This window comes from Chelonoidis abingdonii, chromosome 1, assembly GCF_003597395.2.
Source record: "Chelonoidis abingdonii isolate Lonesome George chromosome 1, CheloAbing_2.0, whole genome shotgun sequence".
In the NCBI taxonomy this organism is placed as follows: Eukaryota; Metazoa; Chordata; order Testudines; family Testudinidae; genus Chelonoidis; species Chelonoidis abingdonii.
Genome location: NC_133769.1, coordinates 2,304,896 through 2,324,615, shown reverse-complemented (window position 1 = coordinate 2,324,615; position 19,720 = coordinate 2,304,896). Strand labels below are relative to the sequence as shown.

The following is a 19,720-nucleotide window of genomic DNA, read 5'->3' as shown; positions in this document are numbered from 1 at the left end:
ATGAACCTACTTCACTCTGACATGAGGAGATAATACCTGCTGGTTAGATATGTCAGTTTGACCGTGCTGAGTTACTTTAGGTTTTCCATAAGCAAAAAGACCCGTTTCATTCCATCAAGGGGATTCTTCTTACTGTTGCTTTTCCATTTGCAGATAAGCCCAGCGTCAGCAGAGAGGTCTTTGAAAGCAAAGGGATCCTAGTCACTGACGTCAGTAACTTCGCTGGAACTGTGCAGAACGTGGTTGCCCCATTTCAAAGCAGCTGTTGGTAAGAGCAAATGAGAGCTTACAGTGTGAATCCCTGCGGCAGAAAGTGTGCTAATGCCCATGCAGAAAATCTAGTACCAGACTTCTCAATCATAGAGGGAATTTATCAGTGCTCCGGGGGCGGGGAGTGGAGAAGTGGAGGGTAGAATTACTCGGAGGCGGCAGATCCACAAGGGGGCGATATGGCATTATAGCTTGTCCTTGTCTGGTCTTTTCCTCCCAGTCACTGCAGGAGCTTGACTGCTCAGTGGCTCCATCTGGTGGTTTGGGAGAGGGAGTTACCTTTGTAGCTAAATCCTTTGTGTGTTGTGTCCAAGACCCAGGAGCTGGGATTCCCGAGTGCTGCTGTCATTTGCACTAGTGCTTTGTATCAAGGGCTAGGGCCCCACAGCCAAGCCAGGGATTGCTAGAGTGGTAGCTGCCTTCCAGCAGCTGAAAAAGGGAACAGCAGGATCCAGAATCCTAGGGCTCCGGAAGGGAACATGCTCGACCTCGCTTACCTGCCTTGTCATGTGCTCACTGCTGAATCCATTGCAGTTTTTTAAAGCTTTGAGGGCAAGGCAGAAAGACAGCACCTCTCATACCCAGCCTGCATGTTTCCAGTGGTCGGCGGAGTATCTGCTTCCCTCCGTCAGAGAGTTGAGCTTTTCAAAGGGCAGTGCTGTCTCTTGGACTGCACACAAGTAAAACGATTACAGCGGAGTTGTGTCAGCAAACACTTCCGCTAGCTCTTGTCTTCTTCCTCCCCCGCTTTGGCCTGCAACACTTTGCCACACAAGCCACCTGGCCTCCCACCTCTTCTGCACCCCACTGCTCTCCTGCTCCTGCAGCTCTTCCTCCCCTCGCCACCTCTCCAGCTCCCCACTCCTACCCTGCCACCAGGGTGTTCCCTGCCTAATTGTCATGCGGCCACTGTCCACCTGATTGTACCCCACTCCTCCCCCAGTTTAAAAGCTGGTGTCAGAAGGGGGTCTCGATGAAAGAACTCTAAGACTATGCAAGGAAAAGTCAGGCACTTGTTAGCTTTAACTCTCCTGTTCCTGATTATTTTGGTGCCCATGTAACGCCGCAGGGCTTAGCTTCACTGCTGTGCTAGCAAATGAACTCCTGGAGCTAGCGTAGCTCTGCTGAGCGTGCTCACGCAGCAGAGCGCTGGAGCTGCAGTGACTGCGTCAGCAGCACAGAGCAGCTGAGTCCCTGCTGGCTCACTTGCTCCGGCGGGAGCAGTCGAGCATTAACCTAAGGTCCGCTCCTCTGCTCATGTGTAAACCACCATTTACCAGGAGCTAGAGATTGGCTGGACAGGAGGCAGAGTGGGGTAACAACTCAGGCTAACACTGCAGCATAGATAAGCCCTTAGTGTGCACCTTGTGTTAACATGCAAGTTGTTAGTGCACAGACCAGTGGTTCTCAACCTGTTTATCACTGTGGGCCATAGGTTGAGACCCACAGCCCTCCTCCCCCGCCCCCAACCTCCTACAGTCCCCTATACCCAGCATTCGCTGCCCCCCCCCCAGAATTCTCCACAGAGGGGACCAGAAGGGGAGCCCTGGAAGGCAGCTGGAACCTGGGACCCCACCATGGGGAGCTAGACCATGACCCTGCAGAGCAGGGCCAGGCAGTGGGGAGCCAGACCCTGCTGCACTGAGTGGGCAGCCGGACTGGGACCCCAGGACACCGTGGCATGGAGCCGGGCAGCCAGACCCCGGGATCCCGCCACACGAGGCTGGGCAGCTGGGACTCCTGCACCGGGCCAGGAGTGGAGCACCAGAAACGGGCTGACAGCAGAGTCCCTAGGTGCAGAACCCCATCTAAAAGCTGGCACCCCGCAAACCTCTGGTTCCCAGCGCCCTCCACTCCCTCAGAGCCCAAAGCCCCTGCCAAGAGCCCCACTCACCAGCCCCCTGCTGGCAGGAGCCCTCCCTCAGCCTGCCCTGCCCCCTATCAGACCAGCGTGGCAAATTTTGCATTTTTTTTTAGCGCACAGCTGGGCAGCGGGGAGAACTGAGCAGACTTCCTGAAAGTGTTTTCCCTTAGTGAGACTCTACTGGAGGTATCACCAGCTGGTAGTTTCAGTCCTTTAACCAGATGCCTGGATGTTCTGACAGTGTGGCTATCCCATGTGAACGTACAGAACATCCTGCCTGCCACACAGCATATCGCGGGTAGCCAGTGCCATTGAAACAGCTACTAAAAGCAATTTGTGAAACTTCATGTGTTGCAGGTGATGAAATTCAAGGACAGCGCAGGTGGTTCCAGTGACCAAGAATGAAGCTTTTTTAAAATAGTTTAGCTAAAGGTAACTTGTTGGGGTTCTGCTGTTACAGAACAAAGCTCTCGGCGCAGAAGGCAGAAGTAGCAGTTTTCCCCTTTTTAGCAGGATGTTAATTATTTGAGGCTAGCCAGTGAGTAGCAGTAGAGGAGCAGATGCACCCCACTCCAGCTGCATAGGAAGGGAGTTATGTCCATGTATACAGTGTTTTAAATTATTTGTTTTCTGAAGTTAGTACAGCTGCATCTGGAAACAGTAGGGGAAGAACAGTTACTTGAAGCTTAGAGATATTAGTCCATTTTAGCAAGTGCTTTTTATAAATGCGTGTTTATGGTACATAAGATACACAACATGCATGTGGTATGACAGGATTTTTGTACATTTTCCGTGTGTTCAAGGTTACTACTCCAGATCACTAAGTCTGCGACTGGTCAATCAACACTACGTTAAGTTCTCACTGGTTTTCTAATGGTACCGTTTGACTTGTGGGACTTCTGTTTCCCACTAGCTGGAACTCTTGTAAATAGCAGAATGTCAAGATTCTGGAACAAAAAGCATATTTATGGGATTCTAAAAACCTAATCGATTTTGAAAGGAAACTTCAGCACACAAGCAACATTTGTAAGATACTTGAGGTATCTGCTGGGAGGAAGTGTTTTGTAACTAACCCTTTTTTAAAATAAAGCAGACAAACTCAAGCTGTCGTGTACAGGATGACTTTGCATAACGTTTCACTAATAAAACAAGACAATTCAAAGTTTCGTACGTTGCTGTTGGCTTAGAACTTTACCAAAGCACTCAAACTTTCTTCCCTGTAATTGAGTATAGCCCCCCTCCCACCCCCCCACATATCGTTCTGGTGAACTGCATTGACCCAGGGAGTTGGGCGGGAAAAGAGAAATTCCACTTCTGTAGCGGGGCTGTAATGTTTCTTATCTGCTGGCTCGCAGGTTGGCAGGATCAACGCTGCAGTGTGCCAGAGAACCCTGGCCAGGTCCAAAAGGGCCTTATTGATAGGGGAGGGTCTCTTTGCTGACCTAGGGGTATGCAGGAGACCAAGCAGCTTGTGCTGTTGCTCTTTCACTTCCTCCAGAGGCAGACTCGGCTGCAGGCACCAGCACAGCAAGCAAGTGCTTGGAGTGGCTAACGGAGAGGGACAGTACGTCCGACTCTTTGTTAACAATTCGGCGACGGGTCCCTCAGTCCCTCTTGGAGGGAAGGACCTGCCGCCAAATTGCCACTGAAGAATGAAGCAGCAGCATTAGAAGTGCTGATAGCAGCTCCCCCTGCCCCCCTTGGGGCAGCAAAAACGCCAGAGCCGGGCCTGTTCAGAGGGAGCTTGAGCCTACAAAACCAGGACCACACAGCTAGCTCGCTCTGATAGATAGGTAGATGCCACTCACAGCACAAGCTGGGTGGACCACACATGCAGTCCAGCAGGCATTGCTACCAAAGATCCCAGGCACAGGGGGCACTGCTGCATGTAGAGTGGTGCATGCATGGGGCGGGGACCTACATCTTGAAGAACCTCAGTTAGTGTACAGGGGGAGTAACCTTCTCTTCCTATGGGATGTTCATGGCATGTAGTCAGAGCCTGGGTTTCAATGGGCTGCTGAAGGGACAACAGAGCAATAGCGCATTACTGGTTGCCACAAGCTAAAACCCAGGGCTGGTGGTTGGTTAAAGATTCTACTTCCACCCGACCCCTCAGTGGGCTTGTACTGAAATAGCAGTGCAGAGAGTTAGACAATAGTTCTAGGAAAGCCCTGACTTTTCCCCTGCCTTGGGCAATGGACTGATCCTACTCTTCCTGGTGTATTTAATATCTTCAGTGAAAATTCACTCTTCTAGTCCTTTGTCATGTCAGGGTGGTGCTGTGCCCCTGCCTGGCTGTGCTTTTGGATGGCTCAAATAGAATGCAGAAGTCCATGAATCTCTCACACTCCATGATTAAAAGGGTGCTAGAAGCAAGGGAGACCAAGTTGAGATGGAGTCCTAAGCCAACGTCTTTCAAGTAATAGTAGTCCAGGTGGGCAACCCCCACCCCCTTTACCTTAAAAGATGAAGGATTTCATAAGGAAGATACTCCTCACGGTATTGCAGGGCAGGGAGAAGAGGACACTTCCCACAGAGGACACCCCCATGAAGCAAACGCCCCACTCTGCTACTATTAATGTCAGCTTCCAGGGATGTCCCCTGCTCCTTCCCCTGTTGGGGATGGGAAGGGAGAGGAGAGCACTAACCAGACATGGCTTAAGAAATAAGCCTCTTCACTTAATACCTCCAAACAGGAGTTGAGCCTGCAGCCAGGCAGCACTTACAACAAAAGTTTCATGCCAAAACCACGAGCTGACAGCACGAGGGAGAGAAAAGGTTCTTGGCAGATGGGAGAGTTCAGGGGTTCTAACAACTCTGAAAACACATTCTGGAGCACAGAATGACCAGACTCCAGTTCACTGTTGGAAGCAGCAAACTAAATGGATGGATAGGAACAGCACAGGAAATGCCCTGTTTTTACTACAGTAACATTCCTTGTCCACCACCTATAGCCTGAGCTTTCAGTGGAAGACAAATTAGTTCCACTAACGTACCTTTACACACTCCTCTGCAGTTACATAGGTGGCCAAACTTAGGGAAAGGCAAGATTTACTCCTCCCATAGCTTGATTGTCACCTAAGAGTAAGACCGGGCACCAAAAGCAGTTGAATCAGACAAGAGATGAGACTCTGGCTGCTGAAAGGTGAAGAGCGTGGCCAGCTCTGACAGCAATTACCAGATGCATCCAAAGAGAGATCAGTCGATTGGGAGTAAAAACAGACTAGCTGGAGCTAAATCTCTCCCCTCAGTTAGTGGCTGCTCTGTAAGTGATAGTAAGAACTAGCCACTCGTGCAAGGTCTCAAGGTGCATTAGTTCAAGTTAGATGCACTTGTGCAAGTACATCTGGAAATGGCTCTTGCTCTACCAAGCACAACTGTCACTACCTACCTATTAGGCAACAGAGGCTTCCAACCATGCACAGATCTTCAGAGAAGCCCCGTCTCCAAGTCACACTCTTCCTTGCTCACCTGCAGCACAGCAATGGAGTAACGCTCACTTTTAGCACATTACTGGAATACCTAGAAACAGATTGGGAATGGAACTGACAGCCTGGTCCCTTGCTTTACAACTAAGCACCTTAGTTTTATTGTGGTGCTATGTCAGAAACCATCATTTCTGCCTTTTTCCAAAAGCACTGAGGCATTTGCAGGGTACTGATGAAACTCCTAATTTTGTTCCAATTTAGCATGCAGCACTAGGGTGTCTCTGCCCTCCTGGCTCTATTGTTCAGCTGGCCAGTCACTAATGCCATGTGTTGCCCCCACAAGCATTTTGGCTCACCCTCAGGGCTGATAGCACCACTGTCTCAGGGTCATGGGCCCAAGGACTCCCTCCTTCAGGGGGTCCCATGGAAAGGCAGATTAGCATTGTATGTTGCTATTGTGGTTGTAAGCATTGCAAGGCATTTTGGGGGGAGGGAATGGAAGATTCCTTTACAGGTAGCAAGAGGCCAAAAGGGGAAAGATGTGGGGGCGGGGTGAAGCAGAGCTGCGCGTCCCTGGAGCTGGTGTGTTTTCAGAAGCTGAGAAGGCCACAGAAAGCCAGTTTGAACTGGTACAAAGAGCACCAGGAATAGAGGGCCTTAAATGAAAACACCCCAAAAGAACCCAGGACTTAAAAACCCTCCCGAGAGCCAAAGCAAGCTGGAGATTACAGCGGACCCCAGATGACCTTGGCCTAGGATAGAACTCCCATCCACCTATCCCCCTCTTCTTACATTACACCCAGGCTTGGCCAGCTGTGGGTAGAGCATGTGAGAGTATAAAAGGGGGTTAGGGCTTGAGGCACTAATGCTTTTCTTCCTTCCTCTGAGTGACATGGGGAGCACCCCTCACTCCACTCTTATTTTATTAATAAAGCTTTAAAACTCAGTCACTTGGTGTGCTCCATCCTCTCCTCCCCTAAGGATCCTGCAGTCTCAGGCAGATTGGTAACAGAAATCTGGCACAGGTTTGGTGGAGAATTACAGAGAGAGGGCGCCCTGCACAGCACACCAACTGTTCTGCCCTTAGCATTTCATGTTTGCTTGGTCCAGCACTGTTGGTATTTCATGTTGAAGATTTTATAACTAAAGGTGAGCCCCCCCCCCCCCCCCAGCTGTAGCATGATAGAGAATCAGATGGAAGTTTATCATTCCTCTCTACACCCCAGTTGGTGGGGGAAGGGTGAAGGTAGATCTACCCCCACTCATAGCAGTACCAGGCAATAGGACGAGGACTTAGAGAGATTCTCACTCTAAAGGAACAATCCTCGGTGCGTAGAGCCTCAGTCATAGTATGACCAAGTACAAGATAAGAACATGGAGTTTCTCGCTCTGCCCAGGAAGGGTTTTGGAATTGGTGTAAGGACCCGCGGTGGTAGAGAGGACCGAGTAACATGGAGGGAGGCTTAGCGTCTCTCCCTCCAGTCCGGGGGGGGGGGGGGAAGGGGGTGACAATGTGAGCCCCAGTCAGTGTGAGCTACATAAAATCTCAAGTAATTAAAAGATCTTAGAGTTGTACTAAGGGATTGTGACACGTTCAGGAAACAGAATGGTACAGCTGCAGGCTGAGGAGTCCCACAGTCATGGATGGGTTCAAGGCTGGATGTACAGGCATTAGGGAGCACAGACACAGTAGGTCCCGCTGCCCGGTCAGCTGGCATCACAGGAGACAGGAGAACCTGATGCCCAAGGTATGGGTGAGGCAGCAAAGAGGGATGGGACAGTGCTGCCTCTTTCAAAGGCGGGTAAGGACCTCTCCAGCCTGGAGAAGGCTCTCACCAAGGTGGGATACAATTCCTAGGGTTCTATGATGGAGCTTCAGAGGAGGGTCTATTCTTGGCAGGATCTGTTAGATGTGTATGTTGAATATAAGAAGCTGAAGGGTAAAAACTTCAGGGCAGCTGTGGGATTAATTTGGACTGCAGAAGCCAATTGGTATCAAAAGTTGTCAGGACAAGAAGAGTTGGGTATACACCACCTCCCTTCTCCCCAACAGCTGGTGGAAATTGAACCACTTAAAGTGCAGCTCACTCACCAGGCAGCAACCCAGGCCTATGCCCAGGACAAGATGCAAGCCTTGAGACAGGACTTCCAGGCGGAAAAGGCGGAACGCACCCACCTGGAAGCACCGGCTAAGCAAGCACCAGTCCTTCAGGGACTAGGCAAAGACTTGACTATTTGTGCGCAGCATACGCCGCAACAGCAGTATGCTTGCCCTGAAAAGGAGATTGAACAGTTAAAATGTCAGCTAGCCATATGTTCAGTCCAGATGGGATGATTCAGGTAATCCATGTGAGGATTTTGATCTCTCCCTTTGCAAGGATCCTCAATTTTGGGCAGAAGGTTGTTGCATCCCTATAGCAGCCCTCATTAAGACCAAGGAGAGGTCCAGCAGATGAAGGGGGAAAAGGTCGTATGTAGGGCACCCTCAACTACAAGGAGAGCACCCTGTGGGGTAATTACAGAAAGGAAAGGGACCAGGAGGGATGGGGGGCTAGTTGAGGACCCACCCTCCTTGCTGAATTGGTAGTGGGACAAAGCCTGTGCCCATGGAAAGGGACAGTTCAAACAAACACACACCACCACCACCACCACCACCACCACCACCACACAGGATCAGGCCCAGATAAACAGGCAGACAACAAATAAAAAAATTAAACAGGTTGGAAGCCTTGAGGGCATAGTGCCAGAACCAAGAAAAGGAGTAAGTGCAGACATGGGAATTTTAAGTCCCTGAAACAGTACTTGGAATGGTAAAAATCTAAGTTAATAAAGGTGTCATTTTGGAAAATAAGCAAGTAATTTAAGGAAAGAGTAAGAAGTTAACTCTGTAGATGCTGGAGGAAACTGAGCAGTTAAAGGTTGTAAAAATGTTAAGAAAAAAATTCTTGGTTTCTTTGCACCCATTCTGAAGGAAAAATGGTCCCTTCTCCAAAGGAATGTCTGTAAATAAGCCAGGCACAATCTGATTTAAATCATTTGACTATAAACAAATTGGAGGATGAAGGATAGCTCAGTGGTTTTGAGCAATGATCTGCTAAACCCAGGGTTGTGAATACAATCCTTGAGGGGGTCGCTTAGGGAGCTGGGGCAAAGTCAGTACTTGGTCCTGCTTGTGAAGGCAAGAGGCTGGACTCAAGCTTTCAAGGTTCCTTCCCGTTCTAGGAGATAGGATATCTCCATTAATTTAGTCAAATTTGCTAGAAGAACATAAGGGGTGTCTACTGCAACTTAACTTCTGCCAAATGGCTAGGTCATGTATGTACAGTTGTGTAAAAATTAAAGCAGTGTCAGGGGTGTGAAAAGCCAAAATAAATTGGTTTTGTTTTTAAATAAAACCACTAAAATCCATTTGGATATTTCATTCAAAGTTGCAAAGCCCAAAACTGTTTTTTGCCTAACACAGGTGACTAGTGTTTGGTATTTAGCATTTAAGCCTTAAGGGGTAACTTGATGCTTTACAAAAAATTTAATGTTTTTGAATAGAGACCAAAGTCATGGCTGCAGCCGGGCAAAGCCAGCCATGGGTAGAGCGTGAGAGAGTATAAAAATGGGTTAGGGCTTGAGGCACTAACACTTTCTTCCTTCCTCTGAGTGACATGGGAAGCACCCACCACTCTCCACTGTTAAATTTATTAATAAGCTTTAAAACTTAGACACTTGGTGTATTTTGTCATCTCCTCCCCAAAAAGGAAATCCTGTGGCTTCAGCCTGATCACCTGACACCTCAGGCAGACTGGTGACAAATCTGTTACATCAGTGACAAGCCTCCTATCACTTCCTAACCGACACATCCACCGAGTGTTGCTTTACAAGCTCCCGTGGAGGTCTGAGTAGCCGTGTATAGCTTTAGTCCAACATGTTGTGCCGAACCCTGCAAAGCTTGTTCTGGTAAATGCAGGATTACTTCGTGTGAACATTGAAATGAGAAGTATTAAGAGATCTAGCTGAAGTTTGAAGTACCCCCATCAAACGGGGAGACCCGTGAATTTTTAAAACAGTCAACGCTAGGCTTGTTAATGGGCATCAAGTTAGACAGGAGTTTGCAGTCCAGAGCCAAGGTGATGCTGTGCTGTTTTCAACTGCAATAGTGGTACTCAAGGGACAAATGAAAGCAGTTAGCCCTGGCAAGACAGGATAGAGAGTCTAGGAATTTGGCTGCACACCACCTTTAAACACTAAGCTGTCGAACTTCCCGCTTAGAGAGTGAGGATAGGGCCAAGTAAGGGCTGAAGTGTTTAGCCCAGGTGCTACAGTGCCCGCCCTGTATAGTGATTCATCTGCTCTACTCCCCTACAGCTGGTTAGTAGGGACAGACTGAATGTCCATGAGATGGGCTTACAGCTTACATGGTCATCAGCTGCTCTGAAAGTAAGTGCACAGCAGTTTGAAAGACAAGCCAAGGATGTTTAAGTCCATTGTTTTTCCATGTATTTGAATAGTTGAATTCCAAGCCATAGACACTTCACTCTGGCAGGCATGCATCTTTTAAAATCTTAAGCAGACGCTATTTGAATCAGACCAGAGCAGAGGACTGGTTTCCAGAATTTGGCTTTACTTTGCAGTACAGAAATCATTTGAGCCTTTTCAAGAGACATCAGAAGCAGAGGCTCTGTCATATCAACACTGCAGTGCAGTTTGGTCCATCCAAAAAGCCACATGGGGTAGAGAAAATACTTTGACATCATGCCTGCTTTGTAATTTGTTCTCTCAATTTTATTAGATTGACACACAAAGGAACCTTAGGCACAGTTGTCCCAACTGATGTAAACAGTTTTAGAAGCTTAAGGGTGGGTTAGGTTCTGTGCCTAAAACTATGCCAAACATTTGCTGCTACAATAGATGTGGGCTTTGTCCATAATACAACTTGCCACAAAGTTAAGATTGATGGGAAAGACTTTAGGGATGCTGTCCACAATAATGGAGTGCTCAGTTTAGAGTTTTCTTGGTATCAGGTCTGAATGGCATCTGTCAAGTTCACTGATCCACCAGAAGCACATAATTGGGAAATGGTTTACAAATGATTAAAAATACAAAGGTAACGAGTCAATGAGTTATTTCAGTTTGCACCAAAGTCTAGGTCCGCAAAAAAAAAAAAAAAAAAAAATTCAGTAGTCTGCTTTTTGCTCATAAGGTTAGTGAACAGTTAAATCAGTGTCAGTAATTAGCCAGATTCTGGACAGCAGCCCTACTAGAATGAAATTAACACATGATACCCAAAAGGGGAGCATTTACCAGTGCAGTATTCTTCAGTCTCTCAGAGATGTGATTACAAAAGCAGGCCTTACAATATTGAGTTTCATACAGTGTTCATTAAGTTCCTTATATTCATATTAGCCGATTTAATTGTTCCTAATTAGACATTAGCTCATTACTGCTGCTCCTGCTCCCCATAGATATCGTTTTTCTTGCGTTTCATCTCTTCAAAGTCGAACTCTGATCCCATCATCCTCTTATAAATATCTTTGATGTCATCACACGTCGTCTCAAAGTGAGTAGTAGCATCGTAGGTGCGAGAAATAAAGATCTGGAAAATAAGTTTTCAGGCTTAGTGTCTGGATATTCTCCCCTTACACGGACACACCAATTTGATTGTTTGCCATTTCATACTAACCTGGCTTTCGGTTCCCAAGTCAGTTGGGGCAAACAGATCACTGATGCTAACAAACCTATGAGAGAAGACATTTCAGAATGCTTAAAATTACCCAACCTCTCTAATCCTGGCACCTCAGTGAAAGGGGAACGAATATAGGAGCCAGGTAACTTGTAGTATGATCAAATGCCAAAGCCCAAGAGCAAGAAGCGCACGAGGAGGTTTTCGGTGCTAGGGCAGAGCATTGGAGTAGTTGTCATGGAAGGGAGGGAGTAGGCTGAGTGAGTATTCCGATGACAGATACATCCATTCCTACTGGCCTTCCAGCCTCCCTCATCTGCCCCATGACTCTCAAGGTCAGAATAGAACCAGAAGACACCCAGATTTGTCTTTGTGTGGCAAGTCATAGTGAACTAGTCCACTGTGCTAGTTGAGTGACCACTCATGCATATGAGCTGCTAGATTGCTGATGTGGGGCGGAAAGCTTACTTCTGTTCAATGGGTTCCAAGAGATCTAAGGCAGGTTTGATTTCTCTCTCTGGATCGCCTGTTTCCACAGTAGTACTAGCGATGGCTATGTACTTCCCTTGCGCTGCCACGTTGTGTGCAGAGGAGATCATGCAAACGTAGATATCTAGAAAAACATGGAAGTAATGAGAGTTGATCTACAGCACATGCCAATTGAGAAAAGCTAGGAGATGCTGACAGTGACTTTGGCTGTGAGCTGACTCACCCACCTAGCTGCACACATAGCTGGGCCCCATGGATGTACATTCACATTTGTTTCCCTCTTTTTCCTCCTAGAACTTGCTGCATTTGAATCTTGCCTGAGATCTAGTTTTAGTTCGTTGGGACAAGGACTTACATGTAATTCAGAGCTCTACATACATCAAGCCCTTGGCATAAGTGTACAGTACCCCTAATTTCAAGGAGTTTACACACCCAGTAGAGATCTCTGGTCACACAAACCCCATCAGCTGATTGCACTAGGAACTGAATTCAGCCCTCTGCCTCCACTGCTTGAGCAAAGGAAGACGATAACTGACAGACAGGAGAAGAGGTGGCCCTTCTCATGAGGCCAGTCAACTGAGTTGCAAACCAGGCAGCTCCAACTACATCCAGTATGGGCAGCTATGTATAAGCCAGTACATCACAAGCCTTCAAGGAGGTTTCAGGTCTAAGTGAAATAGAAGCAGCAAGTTTCACATTCTGGCTCATGCCCGTGCACAGTATTGGACTGCAAATATCTGGAGGCTTTGGATTCAGACAAGGGATTGAAGTATGAAAGCCTAGGGGCCTAGATCAGTCTGAAATAGAAACTTCATCTAAGCTTTTTAGTTTCTCATGTAGCACTACTGGCACTGGGTGCTTCAGATAGAGGTCCCTGCCTAGATTATGGGAGGGCAGCAAGCAGCTCAAACTTGGGTCCATAAGCACTTGGACATCTTATGCATGTTGGGAAGACTGATGGGCTTTGTAGGCCTAAATGATACCATCACCTGCAGAAACAGCCAACAGCTGTCTTCCTCAGGAACCAGTGCTGCTTCCACAACAGAAAGAACTAGGAACTAGTGTGGGAGAGGGAGTCCAGGAATTACTGCCACCTGATGCTGAGACAACACGGAGCAGGAGTGGAGAGCACACATTGCCTCAGGCAGCAAAGCAGTGCAAAATTAGAGAGGAAGCTGAACTGAACATGAGACAGGGATCTCAACTGCATAATTCACCCACTTCATTAAGGCTGCACATGTGCAGCCATGTTAGTATTCTTTTCCCAGTAAGAAATACTGCCTTTGACAAGTGTGGGATCAGGAAGGGAGCTAGATCAAGACACTGAGGACCCCAATAAGCAGCACATGTGCGAACCATTAAAAAGGGAGGTGATTATGTTCTTTGGGAGGGTGGCTTCATTACAAATTGTTTAAATGTTTTCCTTGATGATTGATCAGGTTCGTTACTTGACAGAAGTTGAGACTTAAGTGGACTTGCCTCCGCAGGGCCAAATGAAATTGACATGCTAATTAAATCCATAGTAAGTGCAGAGAATCTATAGCAACACCTACTTACGCACTGACATGCTAAGCTTTTACCAGCCACTCTTCCCCACACACCTGATTTCCGGTTGACCTGATTCTGTGGAATGATGATCTGGCAGGAATTGGCATCATTTGTGTTCTTGATTGGGTGGTTTAAGATACAGATGACTCGAATCACTAGGCCAACTTTTGTTACACGATCTGGGACGTAACTAGGATCACAAATGAGTTGTTTGCAGCGAGCAACCTGCCAAGGACAGATAAAGTACAAACTTGCATTCCTCAAACTGGAAGAATAGTTTTCCCAGATGTTCTCAAGCACACAGTAGCCTCTTAGCATCTCTAGTCAGAACTGATGAGATGCACTGCTGCTCACCAGCAAACAAACTATTTTAGATTTAGTTCCGGGAGGTGGTTGTTTCCAGTAGATTATCCTGACAGTTTAGTGCAGTGTCAGATTTTCACAGCAGAGAAGTAAATGCTTAGAGCAGTGAAGCCCCCAGTACTATGAAGTATTCCATTTAGGAGCGATTTTCCTTGTGTCGTAGGTTTGTATTCCACCTTCAGTAGGAGATGGATTTTCCACCATCTGCTACAGACCATAGTTTGTACATGTCATTTCAATACAAGTCATTATATGCAACTTTACAAGCAGACACTTACATTTTTCTACACTTTTGAGCTATGTGCATGAACTATTGAAAGGTTAGACGTTAATACATGCTGCAAAGTTTGGTTTCCTTAATCCAGATGTTTGTCTAGTGTATATTGTGCAATCTTATGGATATATCAACAGTAAGAATGCAGGTACGTTGAACAAGCATTGCCTCATTGGCATCAGAGGGATTACGGTTATGAATGCGTGTGTCTAGTCAGTGAGGCCATCTGGAGATTTGGAAACAGAATTTGAGCACAAGTTAGATATTTGGTCTATACAGCATCTGTCATCTGTAGAGTTTTATTTGGATTCACCCTGGTATGACCTGTGCCATTTTTTAATGATTTGAAGATTAAGAGGCATCTGTACTATAGAGATGGTTAGCCAGTGTGACAAATTCAACTCGCCCTGTAAAATTGCAAGCAAACTGGCAAATGAGTGAAGTGTATTTAGAGCTTCCATCAGATATGGGCAAATAGATTTTCTGCTTGGGCTGGTAAATGCTGATAGTTGTGCAAGGCTGATTTACTGTATATCTGGGGAAACAGTAAGGAAATTCAGTGCCAGAAATATACAAGCAACTAATGCATCTTAAGGCCAAAGACAGAGTCAATTTTAGATTTAGGTTAGATGCACTGACAGCTGCAAGGAAAGGTGCCTCATTTTGATTGACCTGCCTCCTCAGCTTTCAAGGAATACAATTCTGACATACAGCCAGAGTGAAGATTTAGGATAGAAAATAACTTCAGAGGGATTTTAAGTCTACTTCAAGTAACATGTGAAGTTCACCTGTTTAGCTTTTCTTACTGTCTTTACCACCACATCACTCCAGTGGCACAGCTTTGGGAGCTTAAAAACCACCTTAAGATTGAGTCAAAAATCCTGGCAAGTTTACAATCTGATGACTCAACCTAGTTTGTGTGCGTACCAAACCAAGCCTGAGTTCCTCAGACACTGCACTTGCTTTTGCGCTAATTGAGGAGGAGGTCTCTAACAGCAAATATTTGAGAAAATAATCCAAAGCATTACTGTACCTCTCCTTCAGATTTCACACCAACCACTTTGCCATTTTCTATCACAATCTCTTCAATTGGCTTGTTCAGCATGTAGGTGCCTCCGTAAATAGCACTTAGCCTACAAGAGTAAGGAGACTTCAGCGTAATGAAACTTCACATTTGCTACAGCCTTCTTATAGCTGATTGTTTAGTCACTTCATAAGACAGAGTGAATGAACTTCTGGTAACAGTTCCATGGCCTCCGTAAGGAGTCAGAGCCAGGAGGGTTTGGAGAAGAAAAATCCCTTTCACCCCCATCCCATCTCATTCAGGGGACACATGCCCTGTCCAAGTCTAGCTAGTGGACTGTTCCTCAGATGGCTATTTAAACGGTCAGTGAACCTTTAGTTTGGAGTCAGAAATGTCTTATTCTTGTAACTCAACCTGGGGTCACAGTTTTACTGCCCAGGATCCCTTTAAGAATATACTTCAGTGACTTAGAGAGACTCTCTCCCAAATTCTACCGGCCCCCAAATATCTATTTTACAATTCACTTTTAAGAGCAGTTGCAGTTCTAGCCAAGATATGCATCTTATTGTAGCAGTTGCTTATTTCAAATATTAAGAGGAGAGGCCAATATATGGTAACTTGAGCAACTTCTTTTGAAATTGCGTGGGAATTACTGAAAGCAAAGACTCGACACGTCCAGTCACTACCTACTTCTTTGATTAAGAATCAAGGACTGTCAGTTTAAGGCCAAAAGGAGGAAACTGAAATGAACTATCAAGACACCAGCCAGTACTTGAGACTAGTCAAAGCCATGATTTACATTTGCTGAATGGTCAGAATCAGCTACTTGATGGCCAAGTAACTCAAATAGGCTTCAAATCACTAGTAACTCCAAGACCTGCAGCATTCAGGGAACTGTTCTGTGGTAGAAAAGCCAAGTCTATTCAAAAAAGCTGGATACTGTTTCAGCTTTAACATTTGGACTTTGAACAAATTCTACTCTGCTTATAGGGATCTCCCTGTGTCACTGAGAAAGGTTTAGTAATTCTGAACATCAGCCAGCAGGGCCTCAGATATGAAAAAGCTGGAATGCGATTCCACATAAAACACTGGCACATTTAAAGTAGAAACGCTAATCACTGCATTTTACTGTAGTTTCCAGTTTTAGTTAAAGACCCACACCCCCCAAAGGCAGCTTAGTCAGTTCCTGTAGTATGTCAGATGCCCTGCTAACTGCTAAGTTAAGCCGCCTCTGCTTTAGCACACCTCTCACACTAAACAATTAGCTTAGACCACAGCTCAGCTCTGCAGAAAACTTTAGTTTGAAAGGGGAAGGTCTTTCAAGTCAGTTTAATTAACCTGGGGCCAGAGAACTAAGGTGTGACCCACTAGACACGTCACCCTTTGAGAAACACCCCACCCCATCCACACTGCTTATTCAAGTACCATCCTGCCCTACCCCTCCTGCAGAAGCACTGCCCCCTCCCAGCTCCTGGCTGATGCTGCCCATCCCACAGAGGGATTTACCTAGAGAAGAGAGGGAAGCTAAAGAAAATGCTGTTTAATAGTTGAGGTTCTTAGCAGTCTGCACATTAGATTCTAACAGAATCTTCGAACACACCTGATGCATTTGAGACAAGGTTATTCACACCACCACAACCCAGTCCTCACCTTGCAAATCCCTGGGGCAGTTCTCCAAGGCCATAGAGGGGATAAAGGTAAGGGCTTTTACCATATCTAGCCAGAGACTCGCTGTAAAGTTTAATCCTGTTGATTGTTTCTTGGCATGGCTGGTCTAGGTAGCTACAAAAAGAGAATCAAGACTGTAAAATGCATTTGGCGAAATGAGTTACTGTTTACTCAGATCCAAGATGGCCTTGGATTAGGTGTGCTTTAAGCGTTAACATTCATCCCCCATGAAGTTATGTTCTCCATACTTCCCCCGACTCCACTGCTTCCCCTTAAAGGCTTATGGTTCGGAAGAGCTCTTCACCTTCGGCCTGACTGAGAGAACATTGTATTCAGTGTACCCTTGGAGAACCCATTTAGGATCCAAGTAACACTAGAGGATACATCTGCTTGTGTAAGAAACCCAATCAGTACTGAAGACCCAGCGTTTAAAGGCCCCATTCCAACAGGCAGCACTCAAGGATGCTGCATGAGATTTATTTCAAGAAAGGTACATTTGTGGCTAATGGAGGTGGTCCATTACTCTGAAGGATTATCTCCCAACTCGCTGGCCACTAGCTTAGTTTGGAAAAAGCCGGTGAATAGCCAACACTTACTCATCAGTTCTGTAGAGTGCAAGGGCATGGCCTGTGAAGTCTATGACATCTTGGCCCAGGTCAAACTTTTTATACACATCTCTCATGGTGGTCTTCTTGGGATCAACACCTTCAAAAGTCCGGGGGTCATTTTCATCAAAGTTGGCAACATACACTAAGAATTTCCTGAATCGGCGTTTCTCAAACAAGCCCATTAAACCTACAACACCAAAAGAATTAGTCAGATCAGAGGTTAGAAGTGAGGAATTGTAGCTACTTTGAAGGTCCTTTCAAAGTAAGCTTTCCTCCAGTCCCATGGCAAAGACCATAGAGTATTACAACAGCGATGAAGGGCTTTGTTTAGCCCTAGACAGCAGAAGTTTATACTTTAATCTTTCCCCAAGGTATCCCTAAGTTAACTGTGCCAGAGTATGAACTAACCATTCAGGCTACAGAGGCCAAAAATCCAGCTAAGCATGGAAAACCAGTTTGCTTAATACTGGCAGCTGCCATAGCAACTGCCTATTAAGAACTTGGAAGATGTGCCAGACACTACTCAGAGGCAGGAATAATGACAGCCACACCCAGGGAGTTCAGAGACAACCTATATGTAGCCTGGCTTCCACTACTTCCAGTCACTGGAAGAGGGGTGGGAACTGACCTGACCATGGTTAGTGAGCTTTTCTGGATCAGTCTGTGTTAAGCTCTATCACCCTCTAGCTAAGAGAGAAGGAACTTTCTCTTCTATCCAATAGGTTGGGAACCAGACATCCTCTGCCACAGCATTTAGCTCCTCCTCAAAAGACTAGCAGTTGCCTGTGCTGCTGCCAGCTCTCCCCAAATTGAAGACATGAAGCAGACATGATCATTCCACTGCTGCTCTCAGCAGAAGCAAAAGGTAGTCATGGTCAACCGATAGCAATGCTCAACTAGACAGAGCAGCAGCAGCAGCAGCATTTGAGCAGGCTGCAGATTTAGGCAGATATTTCACTGGTTGCATCCAGTTCACATTTGAGAATTCTTTACAACAACTTTAATGGCTCAGTTCCCCATACTTGCCAGAGATGGCTATGAAATGCTGGTCCATGTAAACAACTGTAGTAACTACAAGGATACGAACTGCAAGTGGGAGAATCTTGCTCCATGATCGATTATTCAGGTGTGTTTCATAATAGGAATGCACGAGGACCCCATATATGATTGCAAGTGACTAGACTGTCCTTTTTTTGCAATAGGTACAAAAGGAACTGAAAGGGCTACCTAAATAACTCTTCCTCAATTTATGCATCTTGCCGGCTTAGTGCCATTTAAGAGTCTAAGTGCTGGTCTACATTACAAAGTTAGGCCAACCTAGCTACCTCACTTGGGGGTGAGAAAAAACTCCTCAGAGATTAAGTTAAGCCACCTAAGCCCCAGCATTCTCACTGTTAGGTCAACAAAAGAATTATTCCCCTGCCCTAGCTACTGCCTCTTCGAAAGGTGCATGTACTACAGCAGCACAAGATCATGCCTGCTGCAGTGTCTACACTAAAGTGCTCCAGCTGTGCCATTTCTAGTGTACACATACCCAAAGACTCAAAGTGCCAAGAGATGACATTGCTACTGAGCAAGAGGCCAAACATACCAATTTCCTGGAGTCTCAGGAGTTTACATCTCAGTAACTTTTTCAGGTTCAAATAGGAACTTGAACCAGGGAACACCAAAGAAAACTTTTATAGAAGGCCAATCAATCAGGACAAGAAACTAGCCACAAAGGGCTGATTTGACGGGGTCACCAAGGGATACAGTTTTGCATTTGGACCTGTTCTCTCTGGTTTGCTAGCAGACATGTCTTCTACTGACAAAGAGGTCTCCCCTGCATCATGCATGAGATGTGCATCTGGGGAGCACATGCAGCATCCTCCCTGGCACATTCAGAGCCTCCTCAAGCTTGTTAGCAGGAAGGGTATTTCTGCACCTGTGAAAGATTCTGGGCTGTCTTGTTCCTCTGGAGAGGGCATTACTAGAGCCCTGCATGGATACAAAAATTTGTATCCACATTCAATCAGTATCAACTGCCTGAAGCTCCACAGGTCATCGCGCAACAGTGACACAGGGCTATGCCAAACCCCTAACTACTTCTCCCCAGAGACCTCCCACAGCACACTCTACCCCCATCATATCTCCTTCCCAGCTATGGGCAGGGAGCCTACATCCTGGGCCCTCATGTGCAGCACCACCCTCCCAATGGGGGGCTTGGACACCCCCCTGTGCAGCTGCTGCAGCTCTAACACAGACTGTGCTTGACTCACTGCACAGGAGCGGCAAGGTCACACTCCCTTCTGGGAGTTGTATTTTATGAACAAACTGGGGGACACCACCACCCAGAATGCCCAGCAGGCTATTGCTGCTGCTGCATGATACAGAAAGCAGAGCTGCAGCCTCAGGGCTGGGTGACAGCCAGTCTGTTCTGATTCGTGTGTGCTGCAGAGCCCTGCATGGATACAAAGTTTGTATCTGCATCAAAGCTGCAATCTGCAAAAATGATCTGCAGCTATTAGTGGATT

General features: G+C 46.5%; 2 protein-coding genes across 3 annotated transcripts in view; one reads left to right on the top strand and one right to left on the bottom strand.

Annotated features, from left to right (window-relative positions):
* Positions 1 to 3,298, top strand: part of TASOR2 (transcription activation suppressor family member 2) — a 74,604-nt gene extending 71,306 nt beyond the window's left edge. For both annotated transcript variants that reach the window (XM_075063639.1, XM_075063636.1), the window contains 2 exons: positions 154 to 268; positions 2,492 to 3,298. In XM_075063639.1, coding sequence (XP_074919740.1) covers positions 154 to 268; positions 2,492 to 2,495 — 119 coding nt within the window. In that variant the 3' untranslated portion in view covers positions 2,496 to 3,298. The remainder of the gene's footprint in view (positions 1 to 153; positions 269 to 2,491) is intronic.
* A 6,856-nt stretch (positions 3,299 to 10,154) lies between these two features.
* The window catches only part of GDI2 (GDP dissociation inhibitor 2), a 34,846-nt gene continuing 25,280 nt past the window's right edge, over positions 10,155 to 19,720 (bottom strand). Inside the window, exons 5-11 of the mRNA XM_032797497.2 lie at positions 17,196 to 17,394; positions 16,582 to 16,713; positions 14,941 to 15,040; positions 13,324 to 13,495; positions 11,702 to 11,846; positions 11,234 to 11,288; positions 10,155 to 11,146 (exon numbers count right to left, since the gene is read on the bottom strand). Of these exons, the coding sequence (XP_032653388.1) occupies positions 10,991 to 11,146; positions 11,234 to 11,288; positions 11,702 to 11,846; positions 13,324 to 13,495; positions 14,941 to 15,040; positions 16,582 to 16,713; positions 17,196 to 17,394 (959 nt within the window). The 3' untranslated portion in view covers positions 10,155 to 10,990. The remainder of the gene's footprint in view (positions 11,147 to 11,233; positions 11,289 to 11,701; positions 11,847 to 13,323; positions 13,496 to 14,940; positions 15,041 to 16,581; positions 16,714 to 17,195; positions 17,395 to 19,720) is intronic.